This window comes from Cornus florida, unplaced genomic scaffold (assembly GCF_030987335.1).
Source record: "Cornus florida cultivar Cherokee Brave unplaced genomic scaffold, ASM3098733v1 CherokeeBrave_3.0.0_Hap2_Chr06, whole genome shotgun sequence".
Lineage (NCBI taxonomy): Eukaryota > Viridiplantae > Streptophyta > Magnoliopsida > Cornales > Cornaceae > Cornus > Cornus florida.
Genome location: NW_026775576.1, coordinates 103438004 through 103459883, shown reverse-complemented (window position 1 = coordinate 103459883; position 21880 = coordinate 103438004). Strand labels below are relative to the sequence as shown.

The 21880-nt window shown below is 32.7% G+C and overlaps 2 protein-coding genes across 2 annotated transcripts; one reads left to right on the top strand and one right to left on the bottom strand.

Annotated features, from left to right (window-relative positions):
- Nucleotides 1-591: 591 nt before the first annotated feature.
- LOC132313530 (nudix hydrolase 16, mitochondrial-like) lies at nucleotides 592-12309 on the top strand. The gene is made up of 4 exons (XM_059812329.1): nucleotides 592-1047; nucleotides 3539-3653; nucleotides 8996-9079; nucleotides 11831-12309. The coding sequence occupies exons 1-4, from the start codon at nucleotides 977-979 to the stop codon at nucleotides 12110-12112; spliced, it is 552 nt and encodes a 183-aa protein (XP_059668312.1). The 5' UTR covers nucleotides 592-976; the 3' UTR covers nucleotides 12113-12309.
- Nucleotides 12310-15417: 3108 nt separating this feature from the next.
- LOC132313531 (sigma factor binding protein 2, chloroplastic-like) lies at nucleotides 15418-16123 on the bottom strand. The gene has a single exon (XM_059812331.1). It carries the CDS (start codon nucleotides 15966-15968, stop codon nucleotides 15579-15581), a length of 390 nt encoding a protein of 129 aa, XP_059668314.1. The 5' UTR covers nucleotides 15969-16123; the 3' UTR covers nucleotides 15418-15578.
- Nucleotides 16124-21880: the final 5757 nt, after the last annotated feature.

Here is a 21880-nt window from a genome sequence, read left to right as displayed (position 1 = left end):
CTTGGGATCAATTTTGAGACATTGAAATGTATGGCTGTATCTATTTATATGTTCATTTTTGAGATGATGAAGACAGTAAAAGATATAAAAAGGTAAAACATGAATTTATTTTATCCATGCCATGCGATATGCAACTCATCCAACCAGTTAATGAAATGGGATATGCTTACAAAGGCTTATTATGATGAGTTTATATAAGCCGAAAAAACAAATTCAATAATATTATAATATATTGTATAAACATCTAAGCTCTATAACGTTCTGGCAATTGGGGGATTGCAGATATTCAGTGTTTGCGTTTTAACCAGGAATTTAAAGGATATAAAATGAAAATTACTACATTCTTGTCCTCATAGGTCTTCAAATAAAAAAGGAGGGGGGGTTCTCAAAGGAAACCGGTGCCTGTTTGTTTTGATGTAAAATAATTTATATATATATTTTTATATTTGATTGTCAAACTTTTTTACATATTTTTTAATATTTGGTTGTTAAACATAACAAAAATAATTTATACATTAACTTTCATAAAAATTAAAAAATATTTTACCGGAAACAAATGGAGTCAAAATAAAAGATGTTTTTGTTCAACAGAGTTGCGCAAGGCCCTGCCAAATGGGCTCTACGGTTGTGTGAAAATGCTCCGATCCATGCGCTAGCCTCACTCAACTAAAGCGAAGCACGAGCACCTCCCTCCCGTTCTCTCTCTAAAACCGCAAAACAAACCCAACTCCCAACAACACAACAGAACAGGTTGGACCTACCGATCGATGGCGGTGAGTGTGATGAAACATTCTTGAGAGAGAGAGAGAGAGACAATCTTCTTCGCTTCGGTTGTAAAGAAAGAAGGAAAGAAGGAGGAAGAAGAAAGAAAGAAATTGTGGTGTGGTTTTTAAAATCAAGAAACAGTATGATAAGGTCAATTCAAGTTGAAAGTCATATACTAATTGAAAGGGAGTGGTTGTGATATATAAGGAAAATGTCTGAATTGGTGGCCCGCACTGGTCGTCATCAGCAGCGTTATGAGGATGGTTGCCGTTTGGTTGCCGGGTGATCTCTCTCTCTCTCTCTCTCTCTCTGTGTATATATACACATACACACACACATATAACCCTCTCAATCTTGTTTTTTCTTCCCCTTAAATTTTTGTGCAAATGCTGTTGTTTTATGTTAGGAATTTTGTTTCTGATTTCTTGAATGGGCCATTTTCAGGCATTACATTTGTCCACCAAATCCATCTTTTGAATTGTAGTTATGTCCACAATTGGCCTTTTTGGATGATCCTTTACAAATTTGGCTTAGGTTGATTTGTCCACCAAATCCATACATTTATTATCTTTATAAATGAAGAGGGGTGTTCTTATTTGATTATAATTTGCTGCGAGGACTTGAAAGTTACCTACGGAATTTAGTGTTTGGGAGGCCAGAGATACACCTAGTCATTCTATAACAGTTAAAAATAGTTTGCTTCATCTGTCAATGACAGAGATATGCCATTTCTCTTTGTATGTCATCATTTGGATAGATTATTTGAATGAAGTATATGTATATTGTTGTCCTGATCTGATGTCTCATTTGTCTGCTGTTGCTTGTGTTCTGGAAGAGTTGTTCTCCTGCACTTTCAAGGAAAACGATTTTTAGATTTTGGAAAAAAAGAATATGTTTTGTTTATGAAAGGGGAAAACAGAGAAAAATTAGACTGGTTTGTGCTGTATGCAATCTAACTGCAAGCTAGTTATCTAAACTTGATTTTTGGCCCATGTTTCCATATTTATGAGCAACTTAGGAATGAGTTGTAATGGACCAGATTTTTGTTCCCATTGTTGTTTGCTTAATGCTTAAGTGTTTTTTTTTATTATTTATTTATGAAATTCTTGTTTGTATGGTTGAAAATTAAGAAAATGAATATCGAACTCCATTGATTTGATGATTTCTGTTTGGGCTAGTTTTGGATCTTGTTTGAGTGGTTTCTTAGCAGAGCTGGTTCTGGATATTTGTTTAGTTCTCGATCTTGTTTGAGTGGTTTATATTTGGTCCTAATTCCTCCAAGAGTTGTTGATATTTAAATTACTTGGAGCTCTAATCTGGCACTCCGCGCTGCTGTAGTCTGTATTACTCGCTAGAGTTTGATGATGCAAGTAATATAGGAAGCACAGTTGTGTAAATTGTGATAAATTGATGGGTCATCTACGTTTTACATGTCACTCTCATTAGTTAGGTCAACATGATTTTGTTGTCACCAAGATAAAAGAAAAATGGAGAAGACATTAACAAGTGTTGTCCCTTTGGATTCATAGTGATGGGAGGTTTATTTATTATAGGCCTAATTGCTTGATTTATTTGCACCAAGTGATTGTCCTCATACTTAAAATTGTGATAGTCCGAGCTTCTACCATCTCACCAAGTATGGTTTCTTCATCTAATATGCAAACATTACGGAATTGGTGGTTATGTCAGCAAGTGTCTGCAGCTGGTTTCGGATGGAAATTCCCTCCACATCACTCGGTACATTTGTAAAGAATGCTCCATCTTAAAGGGCAGTGTTTTCGATAACTAAGCTGAAGTATGAGTTTTAGTTTACTCATAATTCAGGGATCGGGAGGAGGGATTAAAGCCTACTTTAGATTCTTTATTTTCTTCCCTTATTTTTCGTAATTTGAGTTGCCATATGCTTTGACCAAGAGATTTGGGGATGGACATTTACTATCGTTAAATGGAGGAATTAGGGACATTGCTTTGGTGCATTTCTAAAAGCTCAGACTGCAAATGTAAAAACGTTTTCGAGTTTGACAAAAACCATTTTGTGCAAATAATGATGAATGTTATGTCTTAATCTCTTCTGCTCCTCTCAAAAGTTTTTTTCTCCCTTTCTTTCTTTCTTTCTTTTTTCTTCTTTTTTATTTTATTTTTTATTTTTAAATCAGGAACAACTCTAGTAATGGCCTTTAGTTCGTGGAGAGAATTTTGAACACCCAAGTATAATCTATCTATTGTGGTTTGTTTTATATGTGCAAGTCCAAGTTGCATGGTTGTGTCCCTTTTGGCACCTTTACTGGATTATATATTCTTATCTGAAAAATAGAAATGGAGGAAATGGTGTTTATCTTCGAAGTATTTGAAGAAATTTTTGGGCAAATGCCCATATTTTCTGGCATCTTTTCTTCTTACTGTATGCAATGGATGAAAAGTGTTTATCTTCGAAGTCTTTGAAGAAATTTTTGTGCAAATGCCATATTTTATGGCCAAAAGTGAATCTAAGCTGATGTACTTGTAAGCCACTCGTTAATTTTCATTACTATATTTTGTAACCCCTTTTAAATTTTAATCCGAGATTTTGATTTTTGGATAATTTTTTTTTCCATTGGGAAATTCTATAATCATGAAAATATAGGCTGTTTTTTAAGAGAGATTATAGATTGGAGCTGATTGACAGTATTCTCAACTATTATAGATTGGAGCTGATTGATAGTAATCCACAAATACAGATATGTCAAGTATTAGTGTACTACCATTATGTTCTCACTCTCACAATCATTGACAGGTGTATTCCTTTCAAGTATAGAATTTCTGAAGAAAATAGTGGTGCCACATCAGGCAATATTGTTGAGGTACTAATGATCAACTCAACTAGTGGACCAGGTCTTCTGTTTCCAAAGGTATTTGCGAATATTGTAATTTTGGGTTCTGTTTATATTTATGTTATTTTGCTGTCTTCATCACTGCTTCTATGATTATAGGGTTCTTACACCAAATTATATTTCTTACTGAAACATGTAATATGTAGACTTTTGCTGATTCTTTAATCTCTATGATGGTTATCATCTTATTATGTCTTCTCATGGAAATGATTATTAGATTTTTTTCCTTTTCTTTTTACAATCTAATAATATTAACAACTTTGAATTGTCTATACTTAATGCACAAATATGTCACTATTGCTTGTGTTTTATTCTTTTGCATGAAGCATATGTTGCTTTGTTATTTAATGTCATTTTTTTAAAAAATAATCTTGATTGAAATTAACAAAGTGCATTGTACTCTAGAAGTACTTCTCCATGTCATTAAGATACAATCCTCATCCCACGGTCCTACCCCACCCACAACCAAACACCCCCATCCCCCCCAAAAAAAAAAAATAAAAAAAAATAAAAGGAGGAAAAAGAAAAAAAAAAAAGGTAATTGCAATGTTCATCTAAATTTTGAAAAATTTGAAGTTGGTCCTTCGGAAAGGATAGAGGACAGGCAATATATTTAATACTTTATTATTGGTGCTAGATTCAGGTTTGGAGGCTAGGTTATGCTAAGGAAGGTTTTAGACGTATTTCAGTTCCAGTTAGCTTTTGGTCTCCTATAATATAATGTATGCTCCTATAAGTTCAAATATGCTGTATGTATGTAAAGAGAAAAATCCATTTGATTATTGCTGCGACCTTAATAATGCTCCCAAGTGCAGGATGCCGGGAAGTAATATATACTTGGTGAGTCCGAGGTTGAATCGCAGGGAAAAGGGAAAACAATTTATGGTGAAACAAAATAAAAATATTTAAAAGGTTTTGAATATTTGTAGGGTTGGTAGTAAAGAATTGATTGGAGTAAAAATAATATTTTGGAAGCACTAAGGTTTCAATGATCCACACACAACAAATCCATGGTATTTGCTAACGATTTTATTCTCTAGCTCAATTTGATTCATATGAAGGGTGATCCCAACCGGATGATATTGAAAGTTATTTTATCAAAAACATTTCCACAAGATGAATTCATAAAATTGATTGATTCTTTAACTTGACAAAACTGTATTTTAATTCGCAGGAATCCTAAGCATTCACCGTGCCCGGAGTCAACGATAGATCAAAGAATTACATAGAACAAACACTTTTTCCAAAATAATAGAATCAATTCAAAAATATGAAAACTTACAGTGAAACCAAGGTAATCGTTTAGCACAACACCATAGAAATTGTTGTAGCTTCACTCCTAGCCTTAGCCAAAAGTTTAGTAACTCATAAAAAGAAAATAAAAATAATAGATGAGAGATTATAATCTCTGCACGGCGTCTCTCTCTTATATATATATGATGTAGGGTTTTCTTCTAGATGAAGTAAATAGGAAATTGTAAAATAGGAAATCTGCAAAATTCTACTTTCCAAATTTGAGTCGACTTGCAGCCCCGTTTTGACATAGTACATGTGTTTTTCATGAAGTCTTCTCTCCAGAGCCACCGAGTTTGCGTTATTCCAATATCTGAGTCAAAAGTTATGACCAAAATACTAAGACAACTTCAGAACTTTCCTTTCAAGTTTATTTCCATCGATCTATAGGTAATGGTATCTTCGATTGATTGGAGATATTCATTGCATCAATCAAAGGCTACTGGTCTTCACGATCTAAGTTGTTCATGGGGTCGATCGATCAAAGCTCTATAGTACTTTGATTGAATCTTAACTGCCCATTGATCGGAGCTCTTCATTACGTCATTACTTTGATTGACCTACAAGAGAAATAATGCACTATGAGTCTTGATATTAAACTTGTATATGATAGACAATAAAACACATATTTTTATGCATTAACAAGCCATTATAATCGTGAAATTATGCAACAACAGAGAAAATGAGTTTATTCTATTTTTGTGTAAAAAATGGGAATAAATGCAAAATAAATGCAATAATGCCTATTAATAATACTATGATAATAATGCAATTTTAAGCTATTATCAATTATAATGAGATGTAATGCGAAGAAATGATTTTGGTGGACAACACGTTATAATTAGAGGATTTCTGTGGTGTTGTTTAGTTGCTGAGCTTAGATTGTCTTTACATCTCTAACAGGGATCAAAACTAGTTAGCGGTGGTGATGACAAAACGAGGATATAGTTGTGCAATGGGACCAACAACTGAGCAAGTGATATGTTAGGGTTGAGTTAAGGACATTTTGCAATTGTTAGAGACTTGCGAAACAAACAAAATATTGATCATGAATTTATGGGAGTATGCATATTTTACGGTGTCCAATGTGGTTGTCTAAGTGAAAAGAATGCTCTGATGTGGCTCCATAGACTGAACTAGAACTAGATGAAACTTTTGTAACTCTCTCTCTCTCTCTCAGTATAGTTGGTTCAGTTCACTGGTCGGTTTGATTGACTGGGTCGGTTTTGTATGCTCATTGTCTGATTTAGTTGGGCTCGATTAGAGTTGTGGATTGGGTTGTATGAGCCAAATCTAGGTCTAGTATAGAGTTAGGGAAAATCTGGATTAGATATGAGTGGGTCTGAGATAAATCTGGGTCGGCTATTTTTAGGGTTCTGATCAAGGTGAAAAAAAGGTAAGGTTGCACCTGCTGTTTCACTCCATCCCTGAATTCAGTGGAAAACCCTAGTTTTCTCTTCATGATGATGATCGACAATGACACTGAGGAATGTGATGTTGGTGAGGTAATGAGGATGGCTTGTCGACAATGACATGTGGGCTCGACTGAACAGTGTTGGTGTGTTAACGACAAGATGGTGTGATAATGGCTGATGATGGTTGACGGGTGGTTGACGACAAATTATAGGCGGTTCATCGAGTCTTTCTCGGGAGGGCTTAAGCTGCTTTTGCCTTACCTCCTATTGTATTAGTAAAGGGCAAATGTGGGGCGTGTGAAATGCCTATAATTTGTGAGATAACAGAAAAGCCTTTTCTCGAATCCGAAGATGTTACACAAATTATGACTCTCTTTGCTGGGGTAGAGTTGATGGATGAGACATGATGACGACGACGATGAGGGAAGTGGTGTGTAGGGGCGGAGTTAGGATTTATAATTCGGGGGACCGAATGTGCATTATGTAATTTAATTTGATTTTTATTGTTATTTTTAAATCAGTTGTAATATAATTTTGTTTATAATATCTAGTCATAGTATATATACCTTGAGAAAATCCAAAAATTAAAAAAAAAAAAAATGCAACCTAAATCAATTTTTCTTCAGCAATTGTTTCAATTTTTCTCCAACAATTGTTTTCCCTTTTTGGAAAAACGTTTTGAGTAGGGAAATATAGCAGTTGATGAAAGATTAAGAAACAAAATACTTTTAACTAAATAAAATTTCGGAAGTTTTAACAATTTTTTTATTATATTATTTTAGTAACTTATACAAGAAGTAGTCACACAATTTGTAATTTAGCAAGTAACAATTAAAAGTATTAGTGTATATTTTTAGATAAAGACTGCAACAAGAATGAACTGAAAATTTTGTTTTACAAGATTTGGGCTTTCAAGAGTATGGTTCAAATGGTCCTAAGTTATTTTTTTCTTTTTAGAAGTTTGAAAGGATACAAGTTAAATTTATTTTTAAAATCTCTATTTTGGGGCCAATATATTAGTACAAAAAGTTAAGTTTTTTGTGAATTAACTATTTTTGTGGGGTATTATAAAAATTTTGAAAAGTTTTTGGGGGGCCATGGCCCATCCTGGCTCTGCCCCTGGTTGTGTGGCAGGTTGGGGTTGGGTCCAATGTGGTACTACTGCTTACGATAGTTTCAAGAATGGTGATGATGTGTGTTTATTTTTTATGTCTAAAAGAAGATCACGTTGAAGAAGTCCTTGAATCTATCTATTTGTGAGTGTGTTTATATGCATATTTATATGTATTCTAAATCATCAATTTGCAGTGATTTTCCTGATCAATAAATCCATTTTACAACTGCTAAAATCCACATTTCTACATTCATCAACAAAAGTAGATTGATTCCCCGAGAAATTTTAGTAGAGATTCTTATTGAGCAATCATTTTTCATTGCATAATATATAATTGTAGTTGTGAACTTATGAGATGAAACATATAGATTTAAGTATTCATTGCATGACAATTATGAAATAGATGTCTATGGAGAGGTCAAGAGAAGTGGTGGTGTAGTAGTGGAGAGCAGAGAGTACAAAGAAAGAGGAGAGAAATTTTAGAGAGAGAACTGGTAAATTTCAGAGAGAGAAAAAGGGTATGAAAAGAAAATAATGAGGGAAAACAAAATGCCTTTTTAATAAAAATGGGGCATTACCTAGTTCTGGTCCTGCTACAACAGAGTTCTGGGGAGGGAATTTTTAAGGACCTAACTTTTGGTATGTTCAAGCATTTTCCTGTTAAACCAGGGAATGATCCTCAAATATATACCTATGTTAATAAAATAAGAGAAGGGCAAAAGAGTCAATTCATACGAATCGTCTAACACTGTTATTTCAACAAACTCTGACAGGAAGGCTACTGTAATAAACACGCGTGTGTTTTAAGGCATAGCTCAGAGAAGATCAATGTCATTTATCCTTTTTTCCCCTTGATGCTAGTTGAGTTGCTCACGATCTCACCTGCGACGTTCTCGATAACAAATAATATGCCAGAAAGTTCAAGTTTTAATCCCACAATTTTAGTTAAATTGTTTATTGTGGATCTTTTTACACTAAGGCAGTTTCAAAGGATTTCCTAGTGTACAATTCACCATTATGACAAGAAAGACGAGTACATTGAGTTATGAACAGCATAACCTGTTTCCTTTTAGATTAAAAACTCTCCATAACCTTTCATCTGTTACTGTACAGTGTCACACACACATATATAAATGTGTATATCAATTACTGCGGCAATTAATAATTAATTCTTTTTTTGTTCAATTTTAAATTCTAACAAAATTGGTTTGTTCTGATATGCATTGCTTGGAGTGAAATGGTGACAGAAAAAAACTTATTGTCATTAATTTTTGAGATGCATTTTTCTTTCTTTCTTTTTGGTAAGTAAGAACACACATACCCAATTCAATGCACACACCCACTATGCCCCACGGGGATTTGAGCACTCAACCTTTCATTAGCGAAGGTGAGGACATACCACTTAAGCTAGAGGCTCAGTGGTATGAGAGACATTCTTATCTTTATTTATTTATTTAATTGTTTTTTTCTCAAGTAAATTATAGAATCAGAGATACTAAAGTCATAATTTATTTGTGACTGAGATTTCTTCATTATAGGGTGGATGGGAAAATGATGAAACTGTTCAGCAGGCAGCAGCACGTGAAGCGTTAGAAGAGGCTGGAGTGCGAGGAGATTTAATGGTAAGGCCCCCCCCTTTTTTTCTACCTCTTCATGCTATAATATTCTGAAAAAGTACATAAAATTTTATGATAAATTGTCATAATTAGTACTTTTGCTTTCTTAGAAGTCCAAAGTGTTAATTTCTGATCAATAATAAAGAAAAGAGATAAAAAGAAAAGGAAGCTGAGAAGTAAATGTTATAAAGCTGCAAAAATATAATACATAAATAATTACAGAGAGATTTATAATGAATTCCTAATACGCTTACTAACAAGAAAATAGAAGAAAAGACTACTCTACCCTTTCTACAAAAGAACTTATAAATAACTCTCTAACACAAAGGATGTGCTATAATTTATCAATTTGATCATATTCCATTATTTGAAAGGCTTTTATTGTGGTCTACCTTAAGGCTTGCAAATGGTGAAGCTGTCCTAAAATGCCTCAAGGCTTTCAAAATTAGGTATAAGTGGCTCATAAGGCATAGCCTTATGAGACCCAAGGTAGAGAAATAGCGTTTTGATGCATTAATTGATTAGGTGTACGGCTCATGTGTCATAATATATTTCTTACTGTAATAAATTCAGTGACCAAAACAATTGTGCTTTTGTTATTGGTTATATTGAGTCAAATAACTATTTACTCATCCATGTATTCATGCTATCTGTACATAATATTATTGTTTACAGTAATCATACTTTTAATGATTATACTTGTCATTTCGAGCAGTGTTTCATTTTTTTTTGTTTTTTTGATAAGTAAAATGTATTAGTAAGCGTTCAAGATGGGAACGCATCCCAAGAGCTGTACAAGAACCAAGAACAAAAAAAGAAAGCTTAAGGATCCAAAGATCCCAAAAAGACCAAAAGCTCCTCAACAGAGGAACAATCTCTCCCCATACCCCAACAAAAAAGAGAACAAATAATAGAATACTTAAGAGCCCCAATGGATAACTCCTCCCCAACAAAGGATCTTCTATTGCGCTCTTTCCAGAGGCACCACCAAATGCAAAGGGGAGTCGCCCTCCAGAACGAGCAGTGTTTCATTTTGAACCTCTGCTTTATTATTTTTATGTCGAATATTATATTAGTGATAGAACATCAGTCTAAATGTAATTGATGTGTTAAAAAATAATTGATTTCTGTTTATCATTTCTTTGCCTTTTAAACTCTGCTGTTATTATTTTAGTTACTTGTTTTGATAATAAAATTGAGACAATTTTATCAGTATGCTGAGGTTGTTGCCTCACCTTATGGGGAGAGAACAGTTTGCATAATGCTATTACTTTTAAAAACTTGGCTTTCTTTTACATCATGAAATAATTTTATCTATGGGTTTGTTCAAAACTTTAAAACTCGAAAAGCATTAGCTTCACCACCTTACAGTTTTTGCCTCACTTTAGGGGGACAAAACACCTCATAATACATTTTACCTCTAAGAAGTATGTGCTTGGGCATATCTTGCACACGCGTGCACACGCGCACAACACTATCTTGCCCATATGCATGGACCCGATCAAAGTTCCTTGTGTGAGTATGTGTGCAAGTGTTGTATGTGTCAAATCTCATGGGACACAGGTATACTGCTAAATGTTTATATCATATAATATATTCATTATTTTCTCAAGAGTGAAGGAATGTTTTTGCATCACATAGTTTTCAATATATGCATCAATAATGTAATAGAACTGAATTACTTAATGTACTTTTTGCATGCATGTTCAGCTAAAGGTGTTGGACACATCTTGTACCCACGTCAGAGGTATCGTGTATCCAACATGTGTACTTCATGTATTATTGAAAAATCCATGTTACACAGTTTCAAGCCCAAAATACCGGAATTGTCGGAGTGTGAAAAAAAAAATAAAATAAAAAAATGATCCATGCTCGTATCCCTCTAAAGGCTATTGCTAATGTTGTTATGATTTTTAGATATTTCATATGTTATCACTTGCAAAATCCGATATTTCCTACAATTTATCTTTGGACTTTGGGTATTTCAATATACCAGACTCTTGTTCTTTCCATTTCTTTAGTTTGGTAGCAGTGGTTTGGTGCATCTGGAATTCAGGATTATTTTTCAGTTATTATTTTAAATTTGTACATAGATAAATATATATTTAAAATATATACACCTCTACATTACCGTGTTGAGTATCTGTGTCTTATTTTTTTTAAGAAGTTGTTGCATCACTGTTTTGAGTACATATCTCTTATATTGCATCGTGGTGTTACCCTCACAGATTCAATCTTTTTCATGAGAGTACATTTCTCTCAAGTTTTATGTCTCAAACTATAGTTTGATGAATATAATTCCACAGTGAAATCTAAGCAAAATAGAGTAAATGCCTAGAAGTGCTTGATAACTTTTAAATGGATACAAAAGAAATTTTTTAAAAACTTGAAGCCATTTTTTACATGGGTTAGAATATTCTTTATCTCCTATAGTTGTTGGGGTTTTTGTTGTGTAGACGTTTTGGTATAAAATGGTCGTAATTCTCATTCCATTCTTGTTACCAAATGACCAGTAAGATGTGAAGTCACAGATATTGGCAATTCCTAGGCCATGGAAATAGGAATAAAGATTTTTTTTCATTCATTTTTTTTTTTTTTTCTTTCTCTTGACTTCCTTTTTATTTTGTTTTCCAATTATCTCATTGTCACTAGAATGATAAATGGTTTCCAGTAAAAATAGAACTTGCAAGACCAGCGGTTTCATATAGTGTTATTATCTGAACCTTAATCCTCTAAAGTGCTCTTTTGTGTGTTCAGCATTTTCTGGGGTACTACAAATTCAAAAGCAAAACACTCCAAGACGAGTTCAGTCCTGAAGGCTTGTGTAAAGCTGCCATGTTTGCTTTGCTTGTGAAGGAGGAGCTAAAGTCTTGGCCAGAACAGAGCACTCGCCAAAGAAGTTGGCTAACAATACCTGATGCTATCAAGTGTTGCCGGCATCCATGGATGCAAGAGGCTCTTGAGGAAGGTTTCTCCAAGTGGCAAGCTGATGGTATGATGTGCACTGTGAAGGAAGAAGATGAACATCTTGTTCCTTGATCTGCTCTCTAGCTCTCACGACCAACATTGATTATGTTTCCAAGATGCATACCTAAAGAAACATTTTGGAGCTGATTTTGCTGCATTCTTTATTTTTAAATTTTCCATTTTTTTCGGTGTAGGAGGTTAGAAAGGATACAAAGCAGTGCTGTTCTAGATTTACAACATTGTTTAATGGGAATTTCATTTTGGTGCTATTTTTGTTCTTCTTTCTCATTTTTGTGGGTTAAGGAGGTAAGAACAGGATACAGGATACACAGAGCAGTGCTCTTTTAGATGTGCAACCTTGTTTTCATCGCGAGACTGACTTCTTAAAACATGTTTATTTTCATACAAGACAGACAGTTTTGAAACCTTTCTTTGTTTTTTTAAACACTTTATATGTCAGACAGACGTGTGACCATCCCCAGCCCTGGTGGTCGCGTGGACCATAGAACCACGCGATCATGGTTCATCCACCAGACTTGGGTTCCTGTTCCCTTAGAAACTCAAGTCTTCTATTGGTGTGGGAAAACAACTCTTAAGGTTTATAAGCTTAATTGTTATCATAAATAAATTAAATGCCACTGTTATTACTTTTTGATAATTGAAAAATTGTGGATGTTGATAAACAGGGCAGATAGTTGTTTTTCTTATTGAAATAGAGGGCTGCTAATTAATAATAAAGGATAGTAGTTGCATGAATCATGTGTCCAAATGAAATGTGATACTGTTGTATAACAGATTTTCAACTTTAGGTTAGTACAGCTGCCAACGATTGCAATGTAGCGTTCCTATTTGCTATCAAAAAGATAAAGCATCTAAAAAGGTTTTTGTTTTGTCTTTTATACAGACTATGAGATTGTTATGATATATATATATATATATATATAGTGGGAGAGAGAGAGAGAAAATTAATTTGAAAGGAGCATTTGAAGATGGTGTGATTGAAAAGATGGCAGTACGTGTCTCTAAGGGGGGATGAATGCAAAGAGACAAAATACTGCACTAGTACAACTAGCTTTATCTAACGTGTACGTGAGGGCATGCTATTGTGTTGTTTTCCTTGTTAAGATAAGATATGGAGTTTTTATTTATTTTTTAATGGTTACCAACTAAACATGTCCCTCCTTTTTGTTTTTGTTTTTTTTTTTTTTTGACAACTAAGTGACTCATGGGTCGTATCTAATTAATTACGTCTCTAACCAGTAATAATTAAAGCAATTCTAATTGATATGAAGATATAAACATGGTAATGAACTTACAGTATCTATTGATGAATTAAGCTGACATGTCCAAACAAACACCATCTACAGTCGATGGAATCAAATAAACCAACAACCAAAAGGAACAAGTGAAAATCTCAAACCAGACAACACATACAACATATACAATACCAAGTCCAAAAGCAATCAAGCAATCTAATCGAAAATGTTGGCTGACTAATCAATGCAAAAACACAGTGACTAAATGGATACATTCCCGTGGAATCCACGTTATATCATACAATACCCATATATTGGATAATCTTCATTTGTACTTTGTTTGTAGTTTGTAAGTGATTTTAAAAATTCAATTACACTATTATTTTGTAAATGTTACACTTATTTTCTTGAGAATGCAATATTCTTACCCCGAGAATGCTAATTATAAATTTATTATTTTGTACGTCATTCATTTTCAAAATAAATAAATCTTATTTTCAAATATTGATGCTTCATTTTCAAACACTTGAATTTAAATGATATGTACGTGATTATATATATTTAAAATTTTTCTACCCAAGATCTAATAACATAATTTTACCTTAGTTCAGTCTCAACAGCTAGCAGCTATAAGATATTCACTAGAATGATACTTTTTCAACTTGCTTATGTTTGATGATGTTTAACAATATTAGACTATTAGTTTTCTTGGGCAAGTAAAAGTAATTATATCGATGAAACAAATATTAACCATAATAGTTGATCCATTTATATGTATAAATTGCTACAGTTGAAACAGTGGACTCCGAGAAACTGCAAATAAATGCATGAATCTAGGACAGAGGGAGAAAAAAATGTCCTCTCTCTCTCTCTCCCTATATATATATATATATATAGTACAGTACCATTTAGTGACTGAACATAAGCCGGAAAAAAAAGAGGAAGAATAAAAAAAAAGAAAAGGAAAATAAGGATTCATTTTGAACATGAAACGCAGATAAGTGAATGCTCTCTCTCTCTCTCACACACACACACACACACAAGTGAGTAGCCAATGCTTCCCGAGTACGGGCCGGAACTATCCCCATCAATATTGGTAAAAATTAATAACCTATAAACGTTAAGTACCATTGAAAACACAAGCTTTGATAAATTTAAGATATTTTTCTTTTTTATCTTAGCTTTTATTTATTTATTTATTTTTATTTTTGTCCGATAAAATCTTTCTTATTTTACCTTGCCAAAGTTGGCTGCTATATATATTAACTTACACCAAAATGTATTAAAAAAGTACCAAATAATAATTATTAATTACAGTAGTTGGCAGCAAGTACTTTCTTTTTTCCCATTATGTGAGAAAAAAATGAAGCATTCGTGTGAAATCAAATACATTCTGATTTTTCTACTGCATTTTAAGTATTAACTAGATCTAAGATTTTGTAAAACCACCGTGTTTATGTTTATTTTGACTTTTGACTATGGCTACATTGGTTCGCCAAATAGACTTTCTAGCCTTAAATTGTTAGCTAAAAGAACTAAAGAACGACCATTTCCTTTTTTAGTGTGGACCAAACACACCCTCTCTTGATATATATCTTCATCTCATGAATATCTTCTTTTTTGGAAAGTAGAAATTAATTTCCACCACCGATTCTCCTTTTGTTTGACATCCTCATTTTTCACAGCCGTACGTCAATGTATATTGTAACCACAATTAATTAATTAAGGACGTGTTTGATTTCAGTACGTCGATCTGGTCATGCTAAAGTCTTTCTTTAGCATGACCAGATCTGTTTTGCTTTTGTCACTAAGAATGTATTGGGTTCCCTTCTTTTTGGTTCAATTTCAGCCCAACTTATATATATATATTTTCTTCTGATAAATCAATTTGAGACCAACTTAAAGATAGATTGTATTAGTTATAACATATACCGTTATATCTATTAATTTTACTGATTTACCTTTGTTACAGTGACTTTGGGGTTTCAGTTCCCAAAGCAATGGATCGAAGAAGGGAGATTATATAATAATACCAATGCAACTGTTTCCAAACACATCCTAGCTAGCTAGCTAGATCTTCAATGGCAAAGACATATACTGGAATAGTAATTGTAACCCCGATTCAGTTCAAATAAAACATATATAGGAAATTAATATGAATAAACAAAGCATATTAGAAAGTTACATACAACATGTTTAACATGATACATATAACACATTAACCCTAGGCCTAACATGGCTTAATTCAAATTAACATCATCACATCAAGGCTTGTAAGCACATCAATACGAAAAAGACTCGTACAACAAGCTGGATGGCAACAAACCTGTTAAATTCTCTAGCATCTGAGGAGTAAAAACATCATCATACGGCTCAAATGGAAGATCAGACCTATTAGGTAGCTCATTGCTGCCAGGGTCCACTGTAGGGACTTGTATAGCCTCATCATCCGTGACCGTTTGATGATCAGCAACGTCATCAATCGCCACATACCTAGATGGATCCGGCTTATCGGCGTTTTGGCCGGTGAGTTCTTGCACCAAGGCTCTGAATTCTGAAGCACTAGTCTTGACCTTCATGGGGTTAGAGATATACACAACCTTGACAGGTTTTTTCTTGGTTTTGGTCTGTTTGGTTGCCTTCTTCTGATGTACACACTGTGATTTGTCCATGTTATAAGAGAGAGATGACCTCAATATTCTCAAAAGGGTTCACTTCTGCGGGAAAAAAACGCTGGTAGTGGAAAACTAGCTGTTAATGTTCTAGGGAGAAAAAATGGGGGGAGAGAGAAATGGACATACTTGTACAACAAATGAAAATTACTAACAAATAAATGTGTAACCTGGCTTGATTAGACGTACCATGAAAATTACTGACAAGTAAATGTGTAACTTGGCCCGACCGGTTAGATCTATCGTGAAAATTAATGACAAGTAAAGGTGCAACTTGGACGAGTTAGACGCGCGCCGTGAGATCAAACAATAATAACAAGAATATTTAAACTCCAAAGAAATTGTGCTCTGGTTGCTCATGTTGCCCATGCTCATTTTTGGTTTGGCTAATTAGGTTGGTCTGATTAATGAGGCTCAGATTGATGGTGACGAGGGATTGTTGATAATAATAATAATAATAGAAAAAGATGTGGGTGTGTGCACATATTTTTCCTTAAAAAAACGGAAAATCAATAGTGATATACTTTAACCTCAAAGATTGTGCTTTAATCATTCATGTTTCTGCGCAAATTCATTATACGATGAACTCGTCTTACATTAAATTAAAAAATTATGCTCTAATTAGTCTTGTATGTGATGTTGCTGTTGTCCAACTCCAATTTGAATTGAAGTTGAGTTATAAATTTTCAATTCAAACTTAAAAACTGTGTAAACCACTTAAAGGATCACATTCACCACTCAAAGTGATTTACACAAGTTCGCATTGGGAGTAAAAAAAAGAATATGCACAGAAGTTAACTTGAATTAATAGTGTACGTGATGCTTACGCGCTCGATCTAAACGTGAGATAAGATAAGCTTTACCCCCAACCGTGTATAAATCGAATACGTGGCTGCCTGGGAACCCTGTCTTGAAGTCGTGACGCTGCGAAAACGTCATTAAATGACGTCATCTATCTACGTCACTGTTCGCGCTGAGTTGGATTTTATACCATGGCTCATAATTGTCTGAGTTGGCTTGAATTGAAAGATCAAGCGGCAAGTGGCAATTGGTATCATGAAATGGCATGATTCCGCATTTCGTTGTACGGAACGCGTGGGTGTGTGTAATTTTATTTTTACTAGTATTTTTTAGATGTCAGTTACATATTAAATCAAAATTCAATAAATATATATATATATATATATATATATATATATATATTTAAAAACGAAACTCAAATACCGAGAGTTGACTGCTTTACTAATTAGTTAACGTCTGACACTTTCCAAAAAAATATTCAGAACATTTGCATATTGATCCTACATTAGAGAGCTCAAGGCTTGTTTGTTTCGACGTAAAATATTTTTTTTAGAAAATATTTTTTTTTTTTAAATAAAATATTTTTTTATTTTTACTTTATTGGTGTTTGACAAAGGTCTACGTCGAGATTAAAGTCGAGTTCATTGGACTGGACATGTAAAATAACTTGTCAAAAATTAATGAATAAGTTATTTTGTTAAATTTTAATATTTTTTTTTCTTCGTATCTTTTTTTTTTTTTTTTTTTTCCCTCCTAATTTTAACTTGTGTCATGTGAAACTTCTAAAAAAAATTTAGTTAACTTAGGATCATTTCAATGGTACTCCTGAAAGTTCAAATATTGTAAAACAAAATCTTTAATTCATTCTCATTGTAGTCTCCACCACTGTCGCCACCGTCATCAACCACTGCCACCATTTTTTTTTTAAAAAGGTTTTGTAGAAGAATGTTATTTTGTCAACTTAAATGATTTGTCACTAATAGGGACATTTTAAATAATTTAATTTGAAATTCATTCTTTTCTAATTTTTATATATTTTATATTTGTAATCAAATAATAAAATGAGAATGATCATTCTCATTCTCATTTCATTCTCATCTATATTTCATTCCATTCATGTGCACTAAACAAACATTTAAGTAAGATAATATGCTATTGAGGAGAGGCCCTATAATATCCTTCATTACACTTACATGTATACATAGTTAATATTTGATTATTTTTTATAAAATGTTTATATATAAGTCCTCATTTCACATTTAAATGTGAACTTTTAATCATTTCACCTAGTGATTGAAATGACTTAGAAAATTTGTGGCAAAATGATAAAAATCTCGAATGGTCAATTTATATCACAATCTCCTCCGGATAGTTTTTCCACGGATGGCAATAAAATCCCATGCATAGTTAGCTATTATAATGAGCGTGATATTTTTTTAGTATGGAGTACTAAAACGATCGTTACACCACAAACGTTGGTGATTGCACCAAATGGGGAGTTTATACAATATGTTTGTATATAATTATCATATGTGATTATACGTGTATAATATAGACAATTTATGATACACACAAGAAAATCAAATACTTACTCCACCAAATAATAGGATTGAATTGACGAGTCTATTAAGGGACCAAGAGGGGCCATGGCCCCTCAAAGTTTATGAAAATTATGCTTACCCTCACCATAAAATTTATGAAATTATATATAATAGATATTTAATTTTAAAAATTTGATGATTTTTATTCTTTAAAAGATCGCTTAGACACAATTTTAATAATAGATATGTATTTCAATTTGTTTGGTATATAACTAGATATATGACAAATTGTTTTTTTTTTAGTCCATTTTTTTTTTTTATAGTTTAATAAGATGTCAAGTCGATGGGTCCATTGTAGATTATGAAATACCAGTACCTTTTTGTTTATGGGCAACATAATATTAGATTTTTGTATATTAAAAATATTTACTAGACCTTCTACTAAAGAACAGTATGTAAGACATTATAATTTATTTATTTATTTTTCTTTTAAAGTTGTATTTCCGTGTTACTAATTTGCCGCCCCCAAACCAAAATTGGTGGGCCTGCCGGACCTGCCCTGTTACCGAGTTGTTTGCACCGAATTGGACTACCGTGAGCATAACATTTTTGTTTCACAAGTGGCACAATCTTAATTGCACAATCATCAACTTGTTCTTTGTTGTGTTCAACAGAAAATACGTATTTGTCTACATCTACATATGCATATTTTGTTCACAAAAGAGTAGGATTTCTATAAGATTTTCTTCCAAAACTTTACCTTGTCTGCAGTTGATCTTTTCTTTTTCCTTATTAGAGATGATTGAGGATTCGAGGTTTTAATGGAACAATTTACTTTAAAGAAAAGAAAACAAAAGAAAAACTGCAAATTTTAATCATGAAATTACCCTAATTTCTAATTATATAGTATAATGGACATTAATTCGAATGAAATAATTTTTACTCTTCAAAAGAAAAGTTGAGAGTCCTATCTCTGCTAATCACTTACCGGTGGATTGAAAATACCAATCTCAAATTGCATTGATGATGAGTATCACAACTTCCTCTTCTTCTTAGTGTTTTTATTTTTATTTTATTTTTATTATTATTTTTTTTTTCATGATAGAGGTTATCTTCAAGATAGTTTTATAAAAATAGATATTTTTATAATTAAATTTTTTATTTTTAACTAAGCAAAAGGACGTTATATTTTTGCTCAAATCCTTAAGATGAAAGAAGAAAATAATTATTATATACACAGTTATTAAGTAAATTACTCATGTTCTGGAGGATTCTCATGTCCACCAGCATAAGTAGCCAAATTAGGAAGATGATTCCTACCTAGTTTTAGACCCATTAAAGGAAACGTACATGTAGTGTGGGTCCCCACAATTCGATCATTGTTCATTGTGGAAAGTGAAATTTTATGAATGAGTGGTTGCTGTTTGTATGCCTAGAAAATGGATCAATTACTTTTGAAGTTCACTGTGTATATATGCACTGTTCGATAGGAAATTAAATGCCAATATCCCATGCATTTTGATTCGGCGTGGTAATCGGGAAGGTTCAATGTATTTTGGATTGACTATGAATGTGTGAATCAAAAATAAGTTAATAATTTATTATCAACTTAATTATTATGGATCATAAAAAAAATTTGAGTGTTAAATGAATAAGTTAACACATACCCACTCTAATTATTTATATATTTTTAGACATAAATTGTCAAATTATTTTAATTGTTAGAATACCAAAAAGTATATAATTTTTTTATATATTAAATTTATTAATTTTTTGGTCTCGAGCTTTACAATTTTTTTTTTTTTTTTTAAAGTCACTGTATAATTTATTTTGAGAGTTATTACAACAAAAAAAAAAAAAAAAAGAAAAAAAAAAGAGAAAAAACGTACGAGGAAGAAAAGGAGAGGAGAGGGAGAGAAACAGGGTGAGAGAAAAAAAGGAGAAGAGATAGGAAGGGAAGATTTATAACAAAAAAAAAAAATAATATATATATATATATATATATATAGAGAGAGAGAGAGAGAGAGAGAGAGAGAGAATCAGGGTGAAGAGAGAATCATGGAAATGAGATAGAAAGGGTGGAAAGATAAAAATGATAATACAGGGAGATAATGTTGGAAAATATATGTTTCAAATGACATTTAAGATATAATTAATCTTATATTAATATTGCATGAGATAATTAATAATATGTTAAAAAATAATTAATTAAATATATAACTCTGTATTTAATTAAACATGTAAATTAAAATAATAAAATAATAATAATAAATAAAGAATCTAGAACGAGGCTAGTATTGAATATTATGTCTTTAAGACAATTTACGGTATGGTGTTGACGGACTTTGTGACGCTTGTCTCCTAGGATACAACGGTCTACATCCACCAATAGCAGCACTACAAACTCGTAGATACGACGAATCTCCTCTGTGTAGTTCTCTCTCTGACTAAAAAATGCATCTATACTATATAAATGCTGAATTGGGTGCAATCCGAAACAAATGGTTCGGACCAATTTTAATATGGCTCGGTGAAATTAGATTATGGTATAAGTGGCTTGGATCATTTGACCTATGGCTTAAACCTACTTAAGTTGGGTTCAAGTCTAGAGAGGGAGATAGAAGAAAACAAATTGAGTGAATTACAAATGGCATCCCAAGGTAGGGGTGCAAGTTGAGTGGGTTAGCCCAGCCCAACCTGAAAATATTTGGGTTGGACTTGCATTTTTAAATTATGCGTGGGGTTTTTTTAACAAGCTCACTAAGTACTCGGCCGGCCCCCCAAACCAATATACACTATATTGTCCAATAAGATTTTATTTTATGGCCTAGGATTAGAGAGTAGTTACGCATTGTATATACCAAATATCTATGGTATATTTGCATATATAAAATCAAAACTAAGATGTCATATGAGTCTTTATAACCATTTTACTCAACCATTTTACAGACTGGTCACTACCAAATAGGTACTTGAAGTACCACTCTACTCACCAAACAAGTTAAATAATTCAATGCAAGCCAACCCTTAGTTGCTCAACACTCACACTGCCAATACCTACCCATACCCATTTAATGGAAACATTAACTATTATAAATGCTTGAGAAAAGTAGGAAAAATTACTAAACCAAATACAGATTTAAAATTTTCCAGAAGCACATTCATCTCCAAGATCATTAGCAAGATGATTTGAACATAGGTATGGTTTTTTCTTAATTTCTTTTTATTTTCTTTTAACTGACCTAGCCATATATTGTTAATGTGATTTTTGTTCTATATTTTTGGTTTTGAATTTTTTTTGTTTTGACAATACCTATTATTGTACTGTGATTATGAGTTTTGATTTTTGCTCTAATTTTGTCCCCCCAAACAAGAGGTTTTGGGTCCGCCCCTGCTTGCACCATTCATCTCCTCTCTAATCACTAACCTCTAACATTTTTGTCATAAAAAAAAAAAAAAAAAAAAAAAACCATTTTATTGAGGGCAAAAGCCTCAAAACTGTCCGTAAACCGGCAAAAGTCTATCTTTTAACTATCTCAATCTCTTTTTAAGGTACCAAATGGGCTAATA